This window comes from Phaenicophaeus curvirostris, chromosome 1, assembly GCF_032191515.1.
Source record: "Phaenicophaeus curvirostris isolate KB17595 chromosome 1, BPBGC_Pcur_1.0, whole genome shotgun sequence".
NCBI classification, from domain to species: Eukaryota; Metazoa; Chordata; class Aves; order Cuculiformes; family Cuculidae; genus Phaenicophaeus; species Phaenicophaeus curvirostris.
In genome coordinates this window covers 132089162-132114674 of record NC_091392.1, presented here as the reverse complement: position 1 = coordinate 132114674, position 25513 = coordinate 132089162, and the positions used below count along the sequence as shown (strand labels likewise).

Below are 25513 nucleotides of genomic sequence, written 5' to 3'. Positions count from 1 at the left end.
AGACTAAAAATTTTTCAGATTAAAACTAAAAGAGCCCTGGCCTTCTGAAGGCCCATGTATATACAGATTGTGCTGAAGTGGGTGGATTTTTAATCATTTCATTTGCAGCTCACCATTAATAAAGCCAAACAAAACAAAACAAACAACTGCAACAACTCCTCATTTCCACACATGTATAGAAATGTATCAAAGTAACTGCTATTTTTTCAGCATTCCCAGAATTCCAATGTGGGTGGACTGGCTTAAATTAAAAAAAAAAAAAAAAAAGCATCCTTCTCTTTCAGTCTTGGAATTTTGGCAGTTGATAACTGCAATCCTATGTAAGAAGCCATCTAATGCAAACACAAAACTTGCAATGTTAAACATGCAAAACTGGAAGCTTTTGATTTATAAAGTTACTTGTGCAACTTTAACTCTAAGCTCAAGTAGGAAATGGCCAATTACCTGATTACCCCAAATTTCTGTAGCATGACGCTCCATGCAATTTTTTTCTATAACTCTAAACATATTAGTGTTGTTGCCAGAACAAGCAGTAGATATACAATCATTTACAAAAAATAAAAGGCACCTGTGAAAGTCACATAATAAAACCAATTAGGTGGTGCTTTCTTCCTAATAAACAGAACTCCTCTGAGGATTTAAGAGAGAGTGCCAAACTAAAAATTGAAATATTTCTTCAGCAACAGATTCAGGAGTTCCCCTGCACCCTTGAATCCAGCTGGTTCTTGTCCCTACCCAGGGGCAGGACCTAGGTCTGCACCAGATCTGCTCCTCTTACTTCCTTGCTTCTTTGCTTCTCTATGAAGGGAAGAGAGGCATAAAGGAAGCAAGATTCAACCTATTCACTTGGCTTCTTTATCTTAGCAGATGGGTATGCACTTGCCAGCATATCCTTGTCTGAAAATGGTTCTTATGTTGAGATGCATCATATTCACATCTCAGTTTGCCGCTCAGTACTTGGCAAGCCAAAGCTCCTCTTCCTATGCTGGAATGCCACCAGATTAGGAAGACCTGAAGCTAATTTACTAAACACAAGCCTGAAGAGGACTGGAGAGAAACACTGTGCTCTAAAGCTTCCTCAGATGTGAGGCCAATATGAATCCTTATTTTTGTCCAGTTTTCACACATACCATTCAGCCTGCCAAAGTCAAATGTGGGAAACATTTTGTTCTTTATTTCAAATGTACACGAATTATCCATGCATCAAGCTACACAAGCTTGTATGCATGTGCAAGAAATATATTTGCAATGTTATACAGGGGTAGTTCTTTTAAATCTTATCATTCCCACTGCATATTTGTTTCTGATGGCAGCATATGCAGATAAAATTATATTTATACAGAAATACCAAAATGAGCGATGTCCTTAAAAACACACGTTCACATACATCAGATTATGTAGCATCAACATAAATGCCTGGCACTTAGAGATAAAAGCTTTTCAAGAATTTGTGTTGCCCTACAGATCCTCAGTTCACTGATTTATTCTGGAGATGCATGGAATACATTTTTTATGTCAATTTTATGGGGGTTTTTTTGGGAGCAGAGAAGGACAGAATATAATATTGCTTGCATATATAGATATAGACATATATATAGTAAAAAAACCCCTTCATATCCTGTTGAATGCTACTTCTAACACAAATGGCATGTCAACTGTTTGCTTACAAGGTGTGGTAAGGCATCTAAGTAAGTGAGGAAATGCCATACACAAAACTGGCTAAAAATAGTTTGTTACGGGTACTATCTTATAAAAGTATCCATCTGTTAATTCACCAGTTGCAAACAGCATAACAGATGTGCCAATAATCATATACATTCAGCATTTCTTTTCCATTCAGTATATTGAATTAAGTCGTGGGAGCAATACGTTTTCTAAATGAATGTTGCTCACTCCTCTCACAATATGAATGAGTCTCTCTATGAAGAACTGTCTAAGCCACTAATTACTGAGTCATCTAAAGAACAAAGAAAAACAGTGAAGTGAAAGAAGTCTCAAAATTAAATAAGCCTGTGGATGTAGGAAGTCTGGAAGGAGGCAGATCACGTCCTACACAAAGGATTAGTAAGAGACTCATGTAGGGACATACTGAAGTCAGACATTGCACTGCCTATGGAAATAAAACATAACAGTGATTGATAGGACAGCTTAAACAAATATTCACACCAACCCAAAATTTCCAAAATGTTTTTTAGAGAAATACAGTAAATATGAAACAGCGTCAAGTGAAAACAAATCGGGTCCTTATCTCACCAGTACAGCTGACACTATATTACAGCTTCCCAGCAGGTGTTCATGTTAGATTAGGCATGGTAAGATCTAATAAATACAGTCCTCCCTACTACAGGAAGGCTAATTAACTGAAAAAACAAACCCCAATCACAGACAGAAATAAATACCGTTAAGCAGAGACCACAACAAAGTCCTGACTGACAGTATTGCGCTATAGCTTTTTTGACTGAATGTTAGCTTTCATTTTATTAAAATAAACATCTTGTATTAAAATGGACCATGGGTTTTGATTCCCTGACAAAAAAAATATATTGCTTCAGTCCCAAAATAGGAACCAGGATACCTGTATTTTCAGTATAAAGGACCATATCTCCTTCAAGAGCATTACATGACCAATCCTAATTTTAAAGCTGACTTATTTGTGACCTTTTCCTGTCAGGAAGAGCATGGCGTTTACACATCTGTTGAAACACCATACCATTTGTAAAGTAATATTTAATTGATTCCATAAGAAGTTAAGACATGTTTTAAATAAGACCACCACTGATAAAGAAACCATGCAAATTAAAATCAGCATGCTGCTTGATAAAGCTTCATGTTCATTGGCCATACCAATCTCCCTATTTTTTTTCTTAAAAATAAATAGCAGAACAGGCTACAGCAGTCTCCGATTTCTGGCTAGAAATATTTCTCTTACAGACTAGTGCCTTGCATTCTTGCAAAACAATCAAAGCACAGCACTTTGAAGTCCAGCACATTCTACCAAGATAAAGGCACCATAAATATTAATTAATTCCTCATGTGAGTGACTCTCTTATAAAGTCTATGAGGAGACTTGGAGCTCAAGATCAGAAATCAACCAAAAGCTGATATACATGCCTTTAAATAGAGCCAATTTTTAAATTGGCTTTTAAATTGAAATTTTTTTTTTCAAGTAAAGAGACTAATCAATAAAGATGAAAAACATATTTAGTTAATTCTATGATCCACCTTGATAAATCCCATTTGAGATGAAGGGAAGATTTAAAGTCTTACACATTTATTATTCACTGAAGAGTACCATTTTTTCTTGTCCTATTTATGGAATTGCATGTATTTAAGAGAAGGAGTATGAAAAGTGTTTTTACATGTCTAAATGCTTAGAGCATATTCCCAGTTCCCTAACTTCAAACCTACCATTTTTCTGGATGTCCAGAACTCCATCACTTCTGTCCTTTCAGAGAAGCAAGCTATTTCAGAAGTACAGCTGAGCCACCACCTCCCAAGCCCTGAGCACACCTTTATAACTCAGCTGGGGAGGGGAAACTGGTGAAGGAGCAGTCTACTGGGTACTTTACTCACACCTGCCTCTAATGAAGAGACCGCTTTTAACAGGTCCCGTTATTAAGACAGCACACACCATGCATGCAGGCATTTCAGGGAGCCTGTGGGTCACAGGGCACCTTGCTGGGCTGGGGGCGCATGTACCCCAGGCCAGCCAACCATGTTCAGCTGTCTTGCCAGTGCCACCAATATCGCAGAGCAACCATGTGGTGGCTAAGCCTGGAACTGCAGAATTGTCCCGTAACGCGCAGCTGCTGCCCAAGGAAGATTTCTGTGTGTTTACCTCCAACATAACAAGTTCAGAGCTGTCAGGGCAGGCTCCACAGCAACTGCCACTTGGTCCTTTGTGCTGTTCTTCTATGGGACATTTGTTCAGGTAAAAGTAAATCATTAGATCTCTCGTGGTAATGGCTAACTACCAGGGCAACGACTACTGTAAAAGCTATTAGTGTCCTAACAATACTAAACCCTGGGTTAGTAGTTGTCTGTTGCATTCTCAACTTCTCATACAAATATCTAATCATAGGAGAGAAATATCCATCTTCCAGAACAACAGATGAATTCATCCTCTCAAGTGACAAGGTCACCAATAATTCAAGTCATGTTCCTGAACTTGCATTTCCAAGTAAGGTATCTGGCTTCTTGAATCGAGAATGGGTCTTAAGCTTCTGGTGGTTTTGTGATGTCTTTTTCTCTCTTTTTATCCCAGTATTAAAGAGTGGCCCCTGCAAAACCAATTTCAACTGAAGTAAGTTTCCCTCCCAGCAAAGCAAATTCTCACAAGAGTAATCCCTAGACCGGGGAGGATGATACAGTTCTGGAGAGCACTGGGATCAGGATGAAGAATTGTACAGTGCAACCTTCCCTATAATACCCAGCAACTTCCTTGTGAGGAAGAGTGCTACTGACAGAGTTACAGTTCAGAAGCAGCTAAGTGGTCATAACAAACAGGTGAGAAACTCAAATATGCATGGCTAGCAACACTGGAGGAGGCTCAGCACAACTGTTATGTATAAACAATCAGGAGCCATTTACTCTTACCTCACCTGCACCTTCATTAAATCATAGGCTTGAAAATTCAGTGTTTTGAGATAGTGTTACAGAACTAACTTTCAAGGCAAACATATACAAACACCTGTTAGGTAAGTGTTAATAATTCACAGCAAGATGCCAGCTTTCCATTAAGACATTTATTCTGCAAAGAAAATATTGCAGGAGGTCCTTGGAACAACCTCAATAACTTCCAAAGAAAATGAAATACTTAGCCTATCAGTATTGTTCATTAAGACTTCCTTTTTGCTGCTTTCTTTTCTTTAAAAAAAATGGTATTTCTGCCTAGAGTTTAGATGTGTGCTTAAAGCTATATACATAATCCCTCCCTTTCTGATGACGATGCCTCTCTTGTCCAGCCACCTGGATTCAGTAACCCACCACAGGAGGTGGTACCTTCACAGCTACCACAGCTGTCCTTTAACCGATTCATAAGATGCACCATCCCCAGGTGCTCAACAGACCAACGGCATAAAAACAGCAGCACTCAAGCAGATCAAGAAAAAAGGCACCTTTTGGGAAGGGAAGTAAGGCTGCCCTAGTCAAGGGGCTGTCAAAGGGCCAGCCAGGTTCTGGGTGGGACAGAAGACAAATGGGGTGGTGAGGTATCACTACAGGGGCAATAACTGAACTTGTTTTTATGCTTTATCTCTGGATAATCTCACTCATAGAGGGTCTCAACCTCCTTTTACAGTACAAGCGTGAGCTCAGTTAAGGTACAGCATGTGCTAATAAAACAAACTTAGATATTGGGGAGATAAGACTGATACTTAAATTCACTTATTTTACTTTATTCCTACTATGGATTCCCAGTACTTGGCACCCCCCCTCAAGACATTATTAGGTTTTATTAGATTTCTTAGCTTAGTCACTGCAGGACCATGGCTGCGTTACTTTGGGACCGGAACAGTGCAGCAGCACTGCACCACATCACATTTCTTCCCAGCTTAGACCAGCAATCTTTACACCATGCTCCAGTGGACGTCTAGACATAGTCTCCAGGACACAGGGAAAATCTGATTCTTCTGGTGGAAAAGAAGGCAGGAAGACTACAAAGTTCAGTTTATGTAGTATGCCACTTACCTCTGGCCAGGAGCTAAAAGAAGTTATATTTATACACAAATCATCAACATACAGGCCTTTCAATACAAAACCCAGCTAGAAATCCTGTGCAGAGTTGTACCTTTTCAACGGCTGCGGTGTTCTCTTTCCTTAACTTTCTGATGCAATGCTGCTTTACTTACATTTCTCCAAAATGCTCTGCAAAGACTACTTGGCTTTGATAATGGTGCTTCTTTCTATGTAGTCTTCCACTGCATCTCAGCCTGTTATTACATGAAACATTAAACATATACCCTCCCAACACCATCCTCTCCATCATCCTCAGCTCCTGCCTACATTCATTCCACCATGTCAGGTCTCTGTTAACCAGTTTTGTGCACCTGGAACTTCACTCCTTCTCCTCTTACTCTTGAAGAAATTACCCCTAAAATACCTATATTACTAACCTGTTATCCCTGTGGCTTAAAACTCTCTAAAACTTAGCAAGGGCAAAACTTTTGTTTGCTGAGGCCGCTAAATATCACAAAACAGTCTCTGTGCAATTGTTGGTGCAACTATGCCTGCCTGTTTTCTTGTCTTTAAAATTTCTGGGAGACAAAAAAAAGGTCTCTGGTGTTTATACAACAGCTTTTACAGTGATGTCCTAAGCCCTAAATAAGGTACCTAGACACTATGGTAATGTAAAAATCACTGCTGCAATGCAAGGACATCAATGGTGTGGGGACACCCAGACAAATCCTCTGGATTCTGTGCGTATTTTCATGTTGTTGTATGCTCATTTCTGTCCCTCAACCCCCTACAGGCAGGAAAGAAACAACAGATACTCTTATCACTCAGCTTTACTGTCTCATCCCTAATTTGGGCATAATCCTGGTTTAAACCAGTTATCTAACAGCTAAATATAATTTCTGTAGGCTGTGTGGTTTCCAGAAATAACTAATGCTGCATCCTTGTCCCCCAGCAGCACTTGCCAAATCCTACCCCACCCCACTGCCCTTCTCAGTAGGGTTATGTGGCACAGAGACCTAGCTCCCTCAGCAGATGCTTGCCATGCTCCTGCATGCATTAGCCATCAAATCCACAGGCGTATCTGCAGCTCTGATTTTTTGAGCCTAGTCCCTTCCCAGTACTTCAATGAACTACACTCAGGCAGCTCCTAAAGACTAAGCAATCACCCGCCTACTGCCTCAGTCCCACTCTTTGGGAGGAAGTCAAAAGTTACTCTAAGAAGCATCTAAACTAAGTATACCATATCCTTGCAGAGTGGATGTAGCCCCAATCCACAGTGTGAGGGGAGTAAGAAGGCAAATGCAAAAGCTTTCTTTGTCCCTGAAGTAAAATCTACAGTGAATCCTTTCCCAAACTGGGTAAATTAATTTCTCCCTCAATGGTCTTGAGCACTGTCTCAACTCTTTTGGTTCCAATATTTCCTAAAAATCTGGAAACAACAAAAGCAAAACCAGAAACAGAGTATTTCCAAAGTTATCCTAATACAAAGCATGGAGGGGGAAAAAATTCTTTATTTCTTCCAAATTCAGTACGTTACATCCTTTTCTACACATTAATGGTGTGCCAGTTCAGCATAAATCACCAGTTCCTTACATTGAATCAGAGGCAGAAGCCCTGCAGTTCCCTCCAGAGGCAAGTGACCTCTAAATATTTGATCTTACAACCTCTCACATGCTTCGTTGCTCTAGAAGCTTGTCAGTAAAAGGCATTTGGGGGAGTCTGGTAGGGACACCTAATGCCATCTGAATCAAGCACGGCAGTCCCTGGTGTGGTGGCAACTATGGATTTGCTGTGCTGGAATGCAAAGCAATATCCCACTGACTTACCACATGGAGCATTCGAACATATGTCTAAGGAGCCTCAGGTCCACCTGCTACAAACTTCACCCACCCTGCTCTAGTGTCTCATCCCATACTCACAGGTGACGTTCCCAGGCAGAATATAGACTATAAAACCTTGGTTTACCCTTGAGAGATGTACATTACTAAGAAATGGTACATTTTACATTATTTTCCTTTTCCTGGGAATTGTATATTGAAATTTTGTATAAGTAACATACAGATTTTTATTAACATGGACGCTGGATGTATTCAGATTGTTGTGAAATGGACAAACTAACATTTTTTCCGTGTGGTAATGCTTCATAGAAGAGAAAGATGCAGGAAAAAAATGCTTTCCATGCAATAAATGAGATATCAAACATTACTTGCAAATTTAGAAGTAAAGAACCAATGTATGTATTATACATATATTTTTTTAAAGGCAAAACATCTTGTCACAAAAATTAAATAATTCCCCTGCATTTCACAACACCAAATACCTCAAAACACCTCTGGTTTCCTTTTCCCTTTTTGTGCTCCTAAACTCTTTCTCTTTCGCACATCAATCACCTGCAGTCCAGCTCTCCTGTGCAACTAATCCTGCGTTGTAATACAGAGATGCAGTTCACAATTTTTGTATATTGAACAAGGGGGGTCAATTCCAGGCTCTAGTAAGGCTTGCAAAGCAAAGCAGAGCACTTCACCGCTGCATAAAAGAATCTTTGCTAATAAGACAAGTCCCAGCAACTCAGCCACTCACCCTAAAATTTATACAGTACTTTGAGCACATCAACACAATGGCTATCCGGGTTCCATCTCCATCTGGTGGTAACCAGATCTCTGACCAGCCATCCTAGTCCTTCCTCCCCAAAATGTTCCTGTTTTCACCAGCAGAGCTTCTCAGTCTCTCCGCTTGCAAAGGCTAGGTTATAAAATAACCAAACCAACCAAAAACATAACCTTTGATGTGATGGGAGATCCCATTACACCGCCCACATGCTGCTTGTTCCGTGCCCTCGACAGCGTGGCAGCTGCTTCTGCTGGACCATCACCCGCAGTCCTTAGGCCTGGAAGGAGATCCCTTCCCTTGATCCTCTGGCCCCTTATTGCTGTCTCCAAGGAACACACCAAGCAAAGTCTCCTCTGCTTTTCTGCTTTCAGCTTCCCCTAGCACTGGATTTTCTTTCAAGAAGGGCCAACAAGCAAGCCCTTGTGTAGCTCCCTCTGCTACCTTCTACAGGAATCTCCCACATTCTCCTTGGGAAGACCAACTAATTTTTCATATCCAGCTTTGTTTTGATTTGCCCCAGATGTTGCCAACTATATTTCTCCTCTCCCCTCAGCTTCTACTTCATGTGTCTGAGTTAGATCCAGGACAAGAAGAGCTCCAGCTTTTCTACAAATGCTTTGGTGCTATTTTAATTAAAGGGGCCAGTCACCCTCTAGGACAGCAATATGGTTATTAAATGCCTTTATCTCAACCCAAGGAGTCTGTTTCAAAAAACTGTGAGGAAACCAAAAGTAAATAATTGACTGCAGGAATCTCACTCTTCAACTGTAATTCAAGTGACCCCTTAAGCCTTCTATCTTCAGTGCCAAAAAAGGTCTATGGCGAAATCCCATGCCGAATGCCAAGTCCAAATAGTTGGACTTGGTCCAGAAGAAGGGTCTCCAAGAACTTAAAGCATTTAGGAAAGGCATCCTGCCACCCGAGATCATAAGATACTGTGTGGCCACCACAACTGCAGTAAGGCCAGAAAGAAGAGCTCAATACTGCTCCCAGTGTCGCTGTTTCCAGGGTACAACGGCTCTTCAACCTGCAAAGTGATGAGCGCTCTCTCTGTTCCCTACCCCAGTCACTGGGATTTGGGAGACACAGTGTAAAATCTGGCATTTGTGGAGCACAAGAAATATGGATCATGCCCTGTTGTGCCTATCCACTCCTCCTGAAGTGGCACCTCGCTGGCTTTGCTGGGGCTGCAGCCTTCAGGAACCTTAACGATAGATGAAGGATTTCATCCCTAGAAAGCAAGACAATATTACGCTTCCAGCCAGTTTGTCAAAGAAATTCCCGAACAACCAAGCCCTCAAAATGAGTATCTAAACACCACGGAGATTTGTTTTCAAAATGCTCCCAGAGAGGAAGCTCTGTTTGACAAATACAGCAGTGCATCATAGCTACCCGAGTGCCCCCTCTAGGCCAGCTATCATAGGGACAGAAGGAGTTACCCAAAAACAACAGATCTCTTCTTTTTAATTTTGTCACTTCTGCCAGATCGCACACTCTAAAACAATCACAATTTCCATTTACCATCAGAGTGTACACACTGGATGGTACCATATTAAAGAAACAAATTGTATACATTTGGAATTCAATAATGCATTGGTACAGCTTCAAGACAAGTTTCTAAAAAAAAAAATAAGAGCAGATATGCTGTCACAAGCTGAAAATAACTAATGATAGTAGAAGGCAAAAATAATACAGCAAGTTGTGCTGAAGCAGATAGTAATCACCACAAAACAAGCAAAACCAATACATGATCAATACTTAAGAGACACAAGCCAAAAATATTGCTTAAATGAGAAACAGCTCAAGAAGACATATGGACAAGACATATTTACTCTAAAAAAAGGTTTTTCATTCTGTTATGTCTTTTGTTTCCCATACGAGGTATTTCTTTTAATTTATTGCTAAAAAATGGTACTCAATTGTGTGGAAGACCTTAGCATTACAGATGTCTTCCTCTGGGAAGGAAGAAGAATGGAAAGATAAGATTTCAAAATTATCTGAATGATCAGGAGCTCAAGGTTCCTCTTCAGAAGTGAGTCAGAGCCTTCTGAAAACATCACTGCTAGAGACAATGGTGAGTACTATTCAGTGACAACAATGCACCACAGCAACCACTAATTACCACTCACCACTGTGTGCAACACCAATATTTCATCTTACCAAATTGCACCAGAGGTGGGAGCTTCTCTGAAGGCAAGGTGGCACAGCCGGCACAGTCCAAAGCATGGAGCAGCCCCAGGATGACACCTCAGGTGCAGCGCTCGCAGATGGAAACCAAGACATCATACCACAAGTGAGATGGGCCAAGGGTACGTACGCAAGAGTCAAAGCTCTTCTCCTCCCAGCAGTGGTGGCACTTCAGTGGCAACCCTGTTTTCCTGCCCTAATGATGTTTTACTTGCTACTCTTCTTATGCTGCTTCAGTCTTGTCCTCTTCCTTATCTCCTTTCATTTGAATCATACAGCTGTAATCCACAGTGACCTTTCTTCTCTTTTTATTTTCTTGTCCATTCAAGAAGAAAAGTACTTACCGAGACTGCAAAAGGTTATGACCCCAAGCCATCAACACTTCATTCTACTGTAGGCAAGATGCTTCTGACAGCCCAATTTCATACTTGATGATGGAGGCTATACCTGCATGACAAAACCTCTACCAGCTAAAAGCAGACTTGCCAAAATCATTTTTCAAGAGACAGGAGAAGAGATGCAGGAGATCAGATGTTGACCAACATACTCCAGAAGCTCAAAAAAGCCCACCACTGCATTGTAAACAGCAGCAAATTATTCTCTGTGCTCCTTTTAAATAGCAGCATGGAAGCATTTAGTTCAGCAAACCAATTTTGGTACCAGCTTTTTCCGGGCTCTGTGGCCCCACCTGCCTATTCCAGTTTAGTGTAGCATTGACTGATCCCAGTTACATAACTGCACCCTTAAGCTCATAAGTTGTAAGGTCAGTATCAGGTTAAACTCTTGCTGTGTAAGAAAATACAGGCAAAGCCTGAACTGTCCTACTGCCACACCTATTTTTCTGCGTATCTGATGCAATTCCCAGCTCAATCTCAGCAGGAGATTCCTTTCATTCTCGCATATATTTTCATTTTTTTTCCTTCTTCTGCCATTTCTCTCCCAGGTTATTTTTACTTCTATAATACACTCAAGAAGATGACAAAAATGAAAGTTATAAAGTCTAAATTGACAGGAATGCTTCTGTACCATCATTTTACTGCAGGCATTGAATTGGTGTTTTAGGCAGCACATCGTATGGCCTGTCATAAGCATACTGAAATACCATGAGATAGGGCAGGAAAAGATAATGGTGTTTTGCCAAATGTTCAGTATTTTTAAAACTAAAGTGAAATAACCCACTAAAGCAGACGGAGCTCAACTTCAGAGCAGGTCTGTCCCAATAGCATATTGCCCTGAAGGTAGATACCATGTAAGCCCATGGCTCTCTCTTGCTGGAATATGCAGGCAGGCTTAGTTAAATGAGCTGGCAGGAAACCTAGATGGCAAGTAGCTGCTGACACTTCCCTGCCAAATTCCTGCCTAAGTTCTGCTATCTTACTGTCAAGCTGCTTCTGCAAAACACTTGTATTTGAGAAGGGTTTGGTTTGGGCTTTTTTAAATTTTACTGACATGTTTAAAACAATCACTCTGGCTTTCTTTGCATTTGTGACACCAGCAGTGTAACAGCAAGGTACCTACTGTACAAAGTAGGTAGCACAGCGACAACTTTGGAGAACGATGCAATGAAAGAAATCACTCTTCTTTGTACGCCTGTTTCGACCTTGACACTGGAGAGCATCATACTTCCTGAAGTAATCCATCAATTTCTGTTTGGTTGACAGTATGTTGTAGAAAAGGGAAAAGGTAATAGTTTTCATTCTACTGTGGAAATAAATGGTACTCAAAGAGTCACAGTATCACAGAAAAAAAAAATAATTGATCAGAAGGGACCTCTGGAGGTCATCTGGTCCAATCTCTTGCTCAAAACAGAGCCAAATTCAAAGTTTGATTAGGTTCCTTGGGGCCCTGTCCTGTCAAGGGTTGAAAATTTCCAAGGACAGATTCCAGAGCCCCTCTGGGCAACCCATTTCAATACTTACCCACTCCTGCTGTGAATGTTTTTTTTTTCCTTAGATCTAGTCAAAATTCTTCATGCTGCAACTTGTGACTGTCATTGTGCAACTCTGAAAACACCCAACTCCATCTTCTCCTTAGCTCCCAAGCTAGGTAGTAAAAGTGGAATTACACCCTCCCTTATTATTCACCAAGCTGAAACAAATCTCAGCCATTCCTTGTGCATTAAGCATTCTCATTCCCCAACTGCCTTGATGGCCCTACACGCCACTTGCTCCAGTATGTCAGCATCTCCCTTGCACAAGATGGGGCTCACAGAGGCCAAGTCACTTCCCTTGGCCTTCCAGTTACTTTTTTGCTTGCACAATCCAATACACAGGCATCTTGTTATCCACATTATATAACGTCCACCGCTCACTAACTTACCTAACTGGTATTCCTCTGATCCATGTAAGATGGTGTAATTTAGCGGCATGTGGACTCCAGAAACAGACGGAAGCTCTGTTACTTAGTTCAAGAAAGAAAAGTATGTGCATCTGTTACATTTGCTCTGCCTCCCTTGAGGAGAGGTGTTTTAAATGGAAATACCTTTCCCTGATCCTTCATGGACTGTGGAAATGGATTTGCTCAGACCTCAAGCAGAGAAGACGGGCAAGAGCTTTTGGACAGTGTACTAGAGATTTTTCAAATATGTAAATGTTCCAACATAAATCTTACCAATTATTCTACTAAGAAGCTCCTTTAAACCCTTCCACACAGGCTGACTGCTAATTACAACTCATGCCTTTAGTGAATACAGAATTAAGGCACATTATCCCTGAAAAAAAAAGCAAACTTCTAATTGTGTTTATGTAAGTAATCTGGCTGCCTAATTCTCCCAGCTGGCTATGGTTTGGTACCCGCTCTCTAGCGCAAGCCACTTTGTATATATATTGCAAATGTGCTGTCCCCTTCTAAAGATATATGAGACATTCCCCATAGCGTGCTGCTACAAGAGCTGTCACTAGATATGAGGCACGAACACGTGCTTGAGAAACAGTAGTGAAGCAACGAGCAAAAGGCACACCATATTTTGTCAGCAGGAATGTTATGAAATAGCCACAAGAAAACTCAACCATATTGTTCTAATTTAGGATAGAGTAGATAGTGTCTTATTTTGGAGCACGGAAATGTAATCTATTCCAGTTTCTCTTTAACTACCAACCTTTTCAAATAACAACGTGCCCTGTCTTCCACATTAAATTAACAGCTAAACATAGCTGACTTTCAACCAGGCTGCTACAAGGCTTTAGCCTTCCTATATACGTGTACGCTTACAAAAGTTATTGTGGTAATGAGATTGAGATCAAAATATTGTCCGGAATTCTTTTAAAATCAAGGGTAGGGACAAAAGAAGAGGGCTTTCTTTATGATTTAAGAAAGATAAATATGATATGTATGATCAAAACAACAGAACTTGAGAAGTTACAGCAGATGTGTTAATTCACGCTCTTTAACTTCAAATTCTCCCATTTCACTTAAGTGTCAGCTTGTCCCAGAGCCTGACAACACAGTATAAAGAAAATACCGTACACCTTCTAACAACCGAAGATGGTGAGACTTCTTGGACGGTTTGCCCAAAGTTTTGTCCCCAAACTCTTATGGGAATACAATTCAGAAAGGTTTATTCAATAAATTAAAAGAAATACCTCCTACGGGAAGCAAAAGACATAACAGAATGAAAAACATTTCCTGTAGGAGGAATATTTTTAGACTTTTTGAGAGAGAGGCAAGTGAAAACTGAACAGAGCACTGCCAACTAGTTTCTCACCACATTACTCTCAGTAGGGTGCAACTCAAGTGAAACTACCCTTCAGAGAAAAAAGAAAAAGAGTGCTCAAAAACCGTCTTGCCATGTTACAACAGTAGCAGAAAACAATGGGATAAAGCAAGTAAAACCTGAAAATAGCAATGGAAAAAATGTGTTAATCTTCCTTTAAAAAACTCAGTTATAGATGTCCAGTGGAAATACAGTCTCATTACTGAATATCAAATCCAGGAAGCCAGTCCTTTGGAGAAGAATAACTCAGGCAATCTAAAAGTAATCTTAATCACACTGCACAAAAAAAAAAAAATCTTTCATTTGTTAGCAAAGTTTGTATTATACTCTGTACTTTGTTGAAAAATATTTTGTTCATATACAAGATAAATTATTTAGAAGAACAAAAAGACTAATCAACATTTCAATTGGCGAATCCAAATAGCAGGCTAGAGCTACAGTAAAGCCTCATTAATTGCAATACTCAAGAATCTCCTTTTGACCTTGCACTGTCAAAGAGTCCTTATGGAGAAATACTGTAAACTAGGTGGTCTTGGCTTTGAGAGGATACAGACAGAATGATTGGGAAGATCCAGAAAAGATAGTTCTGATTTGACAGCTTGGGAGGCTGATGCAAGCTGCTCCCATAGCCAAGACTGCAAGGACAATGACCCAAGGATCAGACCTTTAGGGAGGGAAACTGGTGTTTGTATTTATGGGCCAGAGACACAGTACCTAATCTCCTACTTAGCTCCAAAAACATGCACATGTGGTACCCAACATCTGTTTCCAGTATGACAATGTAGCAAGTATCAAGCACTGGAAGCTCATCAAATCCTTCAAAAACACTCTTAACTCTCCCAGGGACTTAATAACTTCTTGCTGACAACCAGAGCGGAACAGACATGTAAGTTGCAATAGCCAGTCTGCACTGATTGAGGAAAAGCTGAAACTCAACCAGAAAGCATGCACATGTATTTGTATATATATGTATTATTGCTATGTTATAAGAATAGATAAAAATAATAGAAATTATTTTGCACAGACACAGCTTAAAAATATGCACAAAATCATAGCTACAAAAGTGTTAAATACAGGTGAAGCAAATAAAATTCCTAGGGCTGAATGATAACTAAAGTCTTTGCTTACTACTTGATACACTTATTTTGACTGGCAGTATTCACCCATCAAAAGTAAAGCACACACCCAAGTACCCTGTCAGATTGAAGTCTGAGATCTCAATACCCTGCAAAATTGGACTATGAGCCTTGATGACAAATTCCAGTAAAGTCTGCATCTTGCCATTACTTTCTTATTGCCCCCCTTCCAGTTTCCATAAGCTGAATGAAATATTTAGACTCTTCTCCCAGTGTTCAGTCACGTGATTTAGTTAAAAACCAGTGTATCCCATGATGTGCAAAAGATACGTTTTAATTCCAGTGATCCTTATGTTCTCAAGTACTATGCCACATAGCCAGAAAATCAAATATAAGCAGTGTAATATCAGGTTGAATGAGACTAAGACAGTGTTGCCATTATAACCTTAAGTTTCATTACCTTTTTAGATTAAGGTTGCAACTCTGCAACTCTGACACTGATACAATCTAGTTACTATTATATGAGAAAGAGTGTTCAGTCCTGCTTGCTCATAGGTCCCTGGTGGTTTCCATGATGATACTTACATCTGGAAGGAGGAAAAAAAAAAACCAAGAAACAAACCCCAAAACATTCTGAACATCTATATGCTCATATCACCATAACGCCGCAGAAGAATCATGAGACTCCTGAAAAGTTCTTCACCTGCAAATTGCTGCAGCTGCAGTGCTTGTCATACTAGAGAGTCTGCAAACCTAAACGTGCTGCAACTCCATGAAGTCAAGACAGCAGTCTGGGTGGTTGATATTTTAGAAGCTGCTGAAAATCACATTTCGGTCTCATTTTTATTATTTTCACAAGTTCCTTTCCCGTTACTTAAGCAATTCACACTCAGGAAGAATTCTATCTGTCCTAGCTGTCAACTCCCATATTTTCACCAAATGTCTTCAGGCATCATTTAGCTGGGAACAGGAAGGGCGCATTTGCCAAATTCAGAAATGCTGAATATATTTAGTTACTTTTAATGGCATTCCTCTTCATACAATATCCACAACTTTCTGCCCACCAAGTTTTGCAACTGTAGAACTCCTACAGCATTGACTGGGATGGACTTAGACTAAAACTAATCTATGTCCCTAGTGTTTTAGGGTGGTGTATGGAAGAAAATAAAGCAGAACAGTGGCAAATATCATCACACCAGGTTTTTTACTTTAAAAAAAACCAAAAACCTTCCAAAATACATTTCTCACATATCTTGTTAAAAATGTCCTCTCAAAGGCAAAAATGCAAATTAGCAATTTTGGGGATGGGGGAGTGTCCGGTTTTTCAAAAGCTTGGAGGAAGACCAAAAAAGCACAATAACAAAAAAGCTATCTAACAACGCTATAGCCCCGTTTTGCTCCCTGGACAAATAATAATCAGGGCTCTACATGGGAATTCATTTAAACCTGCCTTCCATCCATATACAAAAATGTCTGGATTAAGTATCAAGGTGCTTAAGGATAAGTCTAACAAGACACTGAGCTCACACTTCAGCTACATATCTTTTGAGATACACCTCTTGAGAGATTATTATGGCGAAAAGATGAACTAGTGCAGACGGCAATTTAATACATTCCCTGCAATTCCTTCCCAAAGACGGAATAATTTTCCAACTGACAGGGAAACGATTTCAGAGCATCTCATTGTAACAAGCCACACAATAAACACAGGTAAGTGCAGAAGCAACAAAGTCAAAACCATGAACGCAACAGTGAAGATAAAGCCTGTAAGACCATAGCAAGTGGACAATAATAAATATGACACTGTCACAAAAGACTAAATGCTGAGGAGATATTCCATTAAAATACTTGCATTTGCAGTGTTAAATTAGTTTATTGCAGAGTATTGACAGCTAGACGATGTGAGCTATTGCAGCTTTTGGTGGTAGATCCTTACACCTACTTCCAAGTGCAGCTTTGCTTGTGTAGCTAGAAGACTCCAGCTCAGCCCTTAGTTTGGCAAACGTGCCATCACATCAAACCACTCAAAATGCAATGCCTAGTGAAAACTGAGGAAAGGGTTTCTTCGCTTAAGTATCTCACTCTAAATCTTTTGAAAGAGATGCAGCATATATACTTCTATTTCATGTTTTCTTTATGTATCCTAATGAATAGCAGACTGCCTTCTTTCTCTCTTTTCCGTAGGTAACCTACAAGTTTCAGAGTACATATCAATCACTGTTCATGAGTTGAACAAGGGAAGGAAAAAATAAAGAAAAAGCTCTCCCTCCACTAAATCCATGATTAATAGGTTCTGCTCCTGCAAACCTGATTATGTGATGAGTCCTTTTTCTTTCCATAACAACTTGTTCCACCAACCTCAAATAAAAGTACTCAACTGAAGCACTCAAAGATATATATGCATGTAGTGATGTGACCTCTCAGTTTGGACCATTTCTAAGGTTTTTGCTCTGCCCCTTTTTTCTGAAAATAGTTTCCATGTATATCCTTCCATAAGCATAGTTTTGAAGCAAGGACTGGCTGTAAAAAAGCAGAAAGAACTAAGCTAGTCACTCATAGCACCTTGGAAAAATGGGGTTGCAAATTAATATTATTTGCAAAAGCAGTCATGTTTACGGGGAAACTTTGGCAAGCAAGGCAATGCAGAAAGAGGGAATCTGAATCAGTCTTCCCAATGGACTTAAACTCTTAAAGTACCAAGCAAGTGAATTTATGGAAGCTGACCTCCAAGGCATCTATCAGTTGAAACTGGTTTTGTGAGCATTCACTACTCCCAACAGCCATGCTCTAAATAATTATTCCATGTGACAGAAACAGCGGTTATAAATTAATTTAGTTAAACCAATGTTGTTCTGATTCTGCGGACATGCAACTCCAACATCCTTGCAGCTAGCCACAGCTTGGCTGGCCAACATCTCAGTAGACACTAGGGTAACTCCTGCTTCCCCTGCAAAACCTGGTGAGGAACCAGGGCAACCTCCCCTTCCACATCGTGGGAAACCCCTCACCCCACTGCTCTTCACAGAACGCCTCCCTGAGAGAGCAGGCAGGTTGACTGCAGGCTGCACCAAGAGAAGAAAGAAGTGAGGAAAGGCTGAATCAATGAGCAACTTGAGGTGCTGAGGAGCAAGTTGCAAACTCGCGATGATGTCTCCTGCTTCCTGTCAGCCAGGCACGCAAGTGGGAAGGCTCCAGATGTTAAGCTATCATTACTTTAAAAACAGCTCTCCCCTAGAAAAGCATATTAGCTGAAGACATTAACGTTTAATTACTCAATAACATACGGAGTAGGACATCAAAATAATCAGGCCATATAAGTTTAAGTGTGTAGATTTGGTTTATCATAGCAAAGAGATTACTCAGATACACTCACATGATTTGCCATATTTGTTATACATAAGCTGCAGCTTTCCATTGCCATCTTTAGGACAGAAAGGTATGCAGAAGAATTAACACAGCTCGAGACTCCACACAGACCTATTCATTTTGAGCTATTCTGGACTTTTCACCTGGCAAATGTATTCCAGTTGGTCACTGGAAGAATCTTTAGCTTATAAAGGACTACTCAGGTACTTAAGCATAAATGTATGACTAAATGTTCATGTAATCAAGGCATTAATGTATTTACACATATTTTTACCATTTTTTCCATTCAAGTTAGTTTACTTAGAGAGTTACTCAATCTTGTGAAACACTTGATGAAAGCATAATAGTCATAACAGACTTAATTTTGTAAGTGAAAGTGAATTTTCTTTAAGGAAAATGGCTTAAAAGGACAGCTGAGATCTGATGGGGATTGAGGATGAATGCTTATCCCCTTGTTAAAAATCCCCCTCAGCTTTGCCCTGCTGAAACCACTGGAAATGTTGTCACTGATTTCCACAGACCCAGGAACAGGTTTTTTAAGCGGCTTATACATGAGCAGATAATAGAAAGGGGGGAAGAATGCTTGTCAGCAACATAAAACTCTGCCAAAAAAAATCTTTACAGTTGTAAAATATTCTTGTGAATAAAATTACATGTTGATAAAAAAGAGCCAGATCACCCAGGAATGAGATACACCTCTCCCACATGATGCTTCACGTCCAGAAATCTGTGGATCCAAGAATATAGCCTTAACATCTTTCTTTGTGTGAAGCCTTTAGGTGTGACCTGCTGCTGAAACTGAAACTCCCCTGTGCACTTTGGCATTCTATTAAAAATTATTTATGAACGGCCACGTGAACTGAGCAGCAACCTTGCCATCCCCAGGCCAGTAGATAGGATTGTGGCATAAAATGCTGAAGTCAAGAAACTACAATAAAAACAAAAAAAAGGTAAAACAAACAATCCATCCTTCTCCTGGCCTCGTATCAAAGCTACTACAAACTTGTTGGCCTCATATACAGATCTCACAGATCAGCTGGTAACGGAGCACTCAACACACTCTTTAAAACCTCAATACAGCTGGGCTAGGTTCTCCTGCTCCTATCCCTGCAGCCCTGAAGCCCTGAGCTGCCCAAGGGCGGGATTTGCACAGCTTCCACACCAGCACATGCTGCAAACCACATCTTCACCACATCCCTCTAGATACCACCACACAGATCCACGCGAGTAAAGGAGGTCCTGCTCACAGGTATTATTTTAGGGAGTTCTGAAGATAAAATCTCCATTGCATTTTCACTTCTCTTAACTGCTTTAGAGATTAAGGCAGGAAGAACAAAACAATTCCCGTGTACATCTCCTAAAATATTCTTTTCAGTGCATAACCCTGTTATGCACAGTGGCTTTAGAGAAATATTTTCCAAAAAGTACAATTATACTGAAGAAGTTGGAAGGAAGGTAAAGATAACAGGCTTTGTAATGAATATCTCTCTTTATCCCCCAGTTAATAGGATGACAATTCTTAAATTCTCAGACCAAAACCTTCCATGCTCAATTTCTGCTTGTGGTCATGTATTCGTTTGTCTTTTACAGGTGAGTAAAATCATTGTCATGATGTACTTTGTGTTTCAAGTCAGAAAAAAAAATGAATTACAGATTTTCTGTTGAGAATGCGATAATTTGGATAATGGGATCTTTTAAAGTTAGAACATTATGAATTGTTACTTCCTTTTTACCCAGTAAAATGTGGTATTTTCACCTTCCCAAGTACACTTGCTTTGGCACAGCTAGGGTGAAGTCTCAGAAACAGAGTCCTTCACTTACCAAAAAATGAACAAGTCGTTTTCCCATAAAGACTAAATGGGAAGCAAGCAACTACATCCTTCATGAATAATGCTGTTTTATGATAAAGCCAAACCAAATGAACATTAGGATATATGCCTGCAGTAAGAGGGAGAAGACAGTTAAAATTCTGTACGTGCAGTTTCATTTAAAATATAGATCAAACCCATTTCTACGCATCATTGCCTGTAGTTACGACTAAGTGACTATTTGTATAACGCCTTGAAAATACAAACTCTGAAACCAGCAGGTATCAGGCAGTATGTCAATTGACGCACAGTGCCATAAATTCACAGCGATGACACTGACCAGCCACGGCAGCCTGGCTCCGGGTGCAGCACGCCTCCTCCTACATCATAGCCACACCACTGTGAATCCCAGCACAATGCCTGTGATGACACCTGTTCCTAACTGAGGACTCATGGAGAGGGGTGGCCAGGCCACCTGCCCAGCCCAGGCATGGGAACCTGGCACAGAGATGCAGATACTCACTTGTCCTGACAGCGCTGGGATCAGACATTCACAAAATTATTCTCTTACAACAGAATCACGCTGGGTGGTTTTTTTTCTAACAAAAATGAGGTTTTTTTTTAAACTGCACTCACACGTATGTCTCAGTTACTCTAAACATCAGGCCTCTTCAGTAGGAAAGTTGCCTCCAAAATACAAGACTGAACGTCGTTAGTGCAAACATCCACTTCTTAAATGTTTGAAAGATACCTGCTGAGGTTCAAATGCCAGGTAAACAACAATCTGTCAGATAACAGCACTGTAACATCACACGAAACTGTGCTGAATCAAGTTTAACTATGAATTACATCACTATAATGCAATCACATATAACACACACACCCCCTTCAAAGGAAGAGTCTGACTATTTAAAAATGCTAGATAGTCACCAAAGTAGGAAAAATAATTGCACTTCTGAGTTTTCAGTCTGGACATGTGCTGTGCTACATACAGATCTGTAGAAAATGCCAGGTAAACTAGCCCTTATGTGCCCTCAGTGTCCAAAACCTTTGCATGGATTCAGTGAAAACAGGGATACCTGTCCAGAGCTGCATATCGGAGACCACGTTCTGAGTCTTGGACTCAGGAAACTCTGCACGTAAATCTTACGTATCTTATAGTTTTTGATGTTCCTTACCAAATCATGAGTGGATAAGCAGCCAATTTATCCTTAATTAGTGCAAGCAGCCACTGTCTCGCTGGAGGCTTTTTGTCACTGACACTGCAACTCCCACAAACTTTCTTTGAAATCATGAATTTTTAGCTAACTTAAAATTCAAGCAACAAGACGAAATATGGTTAGGAGTAACTTCTGATCACAAAACTTAATAATAATCCATTTTCGGAAAGTCCTAAAAATCTTCCCTGCCTCTTCCAACGCTGGCCAACCCCACGTCTGAAGCGGGCATCCGAGCACTGACACTCCAGCCCTGCTGGCAGGTGCTGACAACTTTCACATCCCAAGCTAATAAGGGGATGTGCGGGCTCGTTCAGGGTGAGAGGCAGCCCGCGCCCTCAAAAACTAGTCATGGAAATCTTGTGCAGTGACGGTACCTAGTTTGGCTTTGGATTCACTGCATAAGGTAGTAAGTTTTGAATGGCTCCTTCATCCCACTGGAGCAATGGGGCATAAATATATCTTATATGAAAACAGGAACGAAAGGAAAAGGCTGCTTTTGGACTCCGACCCAAAAGTTCCAACAGGCACTACTAAAGAGTTAAGCAGGAAACCTAAACACCACAAACACGATGGAGAATTTCTTCACACAAAACATTTCTTCTTCTCCCTCTACAAAGGGCTGTGCGTAACCAACAATGCCACATTCTTTAAATACATTTGTCCGCACTGTACGATACCGGCAGCCCAACATCTACAACGTCCGAGCGAAATGAATAAATATTTGCATTACAGAGTTGGATTTGTCTTGGAAGACGCTCGCTCCTCGTGTGGCTTTGACACACGCGCGTTGTCAAATAAATCACAGGTCACTGGGTGCGCACGTTAAGAAATAATCTAGCTCGTTAGAAGCCGCGACCCGCGTCGGTTTCCGAGGTGCGAAGCCGGGAGGGGAAGGTTTCCCGTGTCCCGGACGGCTCTATACGGAGCCCGTCGAGGCACCGCCGGGCACCGCCGCCCGTTCCCCGCGGTGGCCTCGACGGCCCCGGAGCCGCGGCCACCACCCCGGCGGGCGCGGGGCTCCCAGGGGCCGCCCCGTCGGGGCGGGCGGCGCTGCGGGTGCCCGTCCCCGGGGAGCGGGCGGTCCTACCTCGGATTTCCACACGACGTAGGCGCTGGGGCGAGTCCCGGGCGGCGAGGGCTGCCCCTTCCTCTGCTGCAGCCATCGCCGGGGCGAGGCGAAGATGCCGCCGGCGGGGCCGCTCAGCGCCGACGCCGAGGGGGCGCGCGCCAGGAAAGGCAGCTCCCAGCCGGGGCTCCGCTTCCCGCGGGGGCTCTCCTCGTCGAAAAGGGCGCTGCCCGGCGGCGAGCGCTCCAGCGGGGTGCTCGGCGTGGAGAAGGAGGCGCCGGGGGCCGGCGGGGCGCCCCGAGGGCCGCGGCTTTCCCACGGGGTCCGCGCCCGCGCCGCCCGCCCCGCGCCCTCGCCGTCCTCCCGGCCGATGACGGCCGGGTCGAGGCTGCGAGTCTGGCGGAGCCGCCGCTTCGAGAGGCTCTTGGCGGCGGCCGGGGCGGCGGCGGCCGGGGAGGAGCAGGAGAAGACGCTGCTCAGCAGGCTCTGAGCCGACATCGCGGCGGCCGCTGCCCCCCCGCCCCCCCGCCGCGGCCCTTCCCCCCGGGGGTCCCGGGCTGTCGCCGCCTCCGCCTCCTCCGGACCCCCCCCGCCCCCCCGGCCGGGATCAGCCCCCGGCAGCGCGACCCGACGGCGGCACCGCGGGGCTCATGGCAGCGGCCGGCGCTGGGGACGCTCCGGGGCTGCCGCCGCCGCGGTCACTTTGCTGGGAAGGAGAGGGAGGGATGAAAAAAAAAAAAAAAAAAAAAAAAAGAAACAAAAAGTTACGAGAGAAAAGGGGAGGGAAGGAGGCAGCAGCGGAGCTTTTATCTCGGCTCGCCGCTGCCTGCCAGAGTCACTCCCCCCTCGGACGCGATGCGCGCGGGAGCCTCTCGCTGCCCTCGCCGGCCCGCTGGGGTCCCGGGTGGCGCCCCCCGAGGCGGGGACAGCCCGTACCGGGGCCGCCCGCCGCCTCCCGCAGCCCCGGCGGGGAGTGCGGGCAGCGGGGCTGCGGCTCCCGGGACCGAGCGGCTGCGCGGTCCGGAGGGAGCGAGCGGAGAGGGGCGGCTGCGTTTCGCCGCCGTCGTTTCGGGCAGGGAAAGGCCTGGCCTGAGTTTGCCAAGTCCCGCACCACGTCCAGCACCTGCGGGGACGCGCTGCGCCGCTGGCTGCGCGACCCGCGTACCCACGTGTAGGGGAAAGCTGGTGGCTTCAGGGAAAACTTGCAGGAATAGGCAGGATGCTTGCAGTGAGCAGCACGCATCCGTAGCGTGACCGGGACTGGGTCGTCAACCGAGTTCAGCTGGCGAGTACGTGCTGGCCCAAGTGTTCCAGTGCTATGCCAGTTTGAGAAGACAGAATCATAGAATCGGACAATAGTTTGGGTTGGAAGTGACCTTAAAGGTCATCTAGTTCCAACCCCTGTGCCGTAGGCTGGGACATCCCACTAGATCAGGCCAGTGACTTGTTCTTGATAACAAATGCCTGCTTTGAAGGCACACTCTGATACTCCTCTCTGACAGTCTGTGCAGAGGCCATGTCGGCGTGAGTCCCACAGGCAGCGTGGGTCACCCAAGATGTGTTCAAGCTGGGTTGCTCATGGCAGCAGAAAAAAAGGAGTGGGACCAAGAAAGCAAAACCTCCTCAGAACTACTTGCTTGATTCTCTGTAGAGACTCATCTTTGCTCTCTCTCTAAGCATAGGCAAGGGAACCTATATCAGGAGAAAGGCACAAGCTGGGGAAAGTCAAAACCATCCAGAAGCACAGGAGCAGAATACACGCAGAAGAACAATATCGTAGAGCTCCACGAAGACTGGCAGCCAGCCAGCCTGTTTCTTCCCCACCTGGAGTGGAGGAAACAGTCAGACCCTTAGCCACAGGATCTGACTCCTGCCCCTCTCTCCCAGCTGAGAACACTCAGAGACCTCCCCTCACTGGGAGCAGTTCAACAGTGATGCTTGTCATTAGCTTTATGAATGAGTTCAAGTCTGTTGCTCTTCTGTCAGTGAGGAATACAGCCATTGCGTTTTTCAACATGAAAAACAAAACACGCAAACTGGGATCCTGCAAGTCTTGAGTCTCCTCTTTCTCAGATGAAATCACGATTAGATTACTGATTCTCTTGGGCCTAAGCATCCTTTTGACCTGAGAAACCACCATCTCCATAGTTTCCCCAAAAGTATTGCAGAGATCTCTTAAAATTCCTGAGGAAAAGGCTGACTGTTTTCGGGGGGGGGGGGGCAGTGCTTTAGCACAACACAAGGGTTATTTTCTCTTTACGCAGCATTTCCTCCTAAAATCCTAGTGCAGAGTTGTGTTGTCCCTCCAGGTGTCCTGTAGCCTGTGTAGTTAAGTGCTCCGTGGCAGCATTTTCTAGTTTAATCAATAGAGGGAGTAGAGAGTTCTTTCCTTTGCGGCATTATTAATGTTTGGTAAAGACAAACAGCACACTGGCCCCTCTGCTTTCAAAGGGAGGTGTTCTGGTTTTATGTAGTATTTCCAAATGCAATTTCCCCCTCCTTTTTTTTTTTTTTTTGTCTGAAAAGGAGTTTTTCTCTCTTATTAAATGAATTGTTCTATTGCCTAATTCCAAAGCTGGCTAGTTCCTCTGCAGCCAAGGTTGCAGCTGTTTCTGTTTAAAGCTTCGTTTTGCCTCCTCATTAATGCCTTCAGTAAGGTCTCATGCTTGAGACTAAAAAGAAGGTCTGAAGCATAAAACAACAATTTGAGTTTGTTTCTGCAGTTCTGTGCTAGCAATTCGGTTGAGAGAGACATGTCTAGAATACAGCTTTGCAGTCATGAGGCTTCAAAT

At 42.8% G+C, this 25513-nt stretch overlaps 1 protein-coding gene across 2 annotated transcripts in view; it reads right to left on the bottom strand.

The window, feature by feature from the left end:
• Window positions 1–23225, bottom strand: part of ARHGAP6 (Rho GTPase activating protein 6) — a 329176-nt gene extending 305951 nt beyond the window's left edge. Inside the window, exon 1 of one of the 2 annotated variants that reach the window (XM_069874629.1) lies at window positions 22743–23225. In XM_069874629.1, the coding sequence (XP_069730730.1) occupies window positions 22743–23219 (477 nt within the window). In that variant the 5' untranslated portion in view covers window positions 23220–23225. Of the gene's footprint in view, window positions 1–10446; window positions 11001–22742 lie in introns of those variants that run through there. The other variant, XM_069874636.1, reaches the window with a different exon arrangement.
• Between the last annotated feature and the right edge of the window lie 2288 nt (window positions 23226–25513).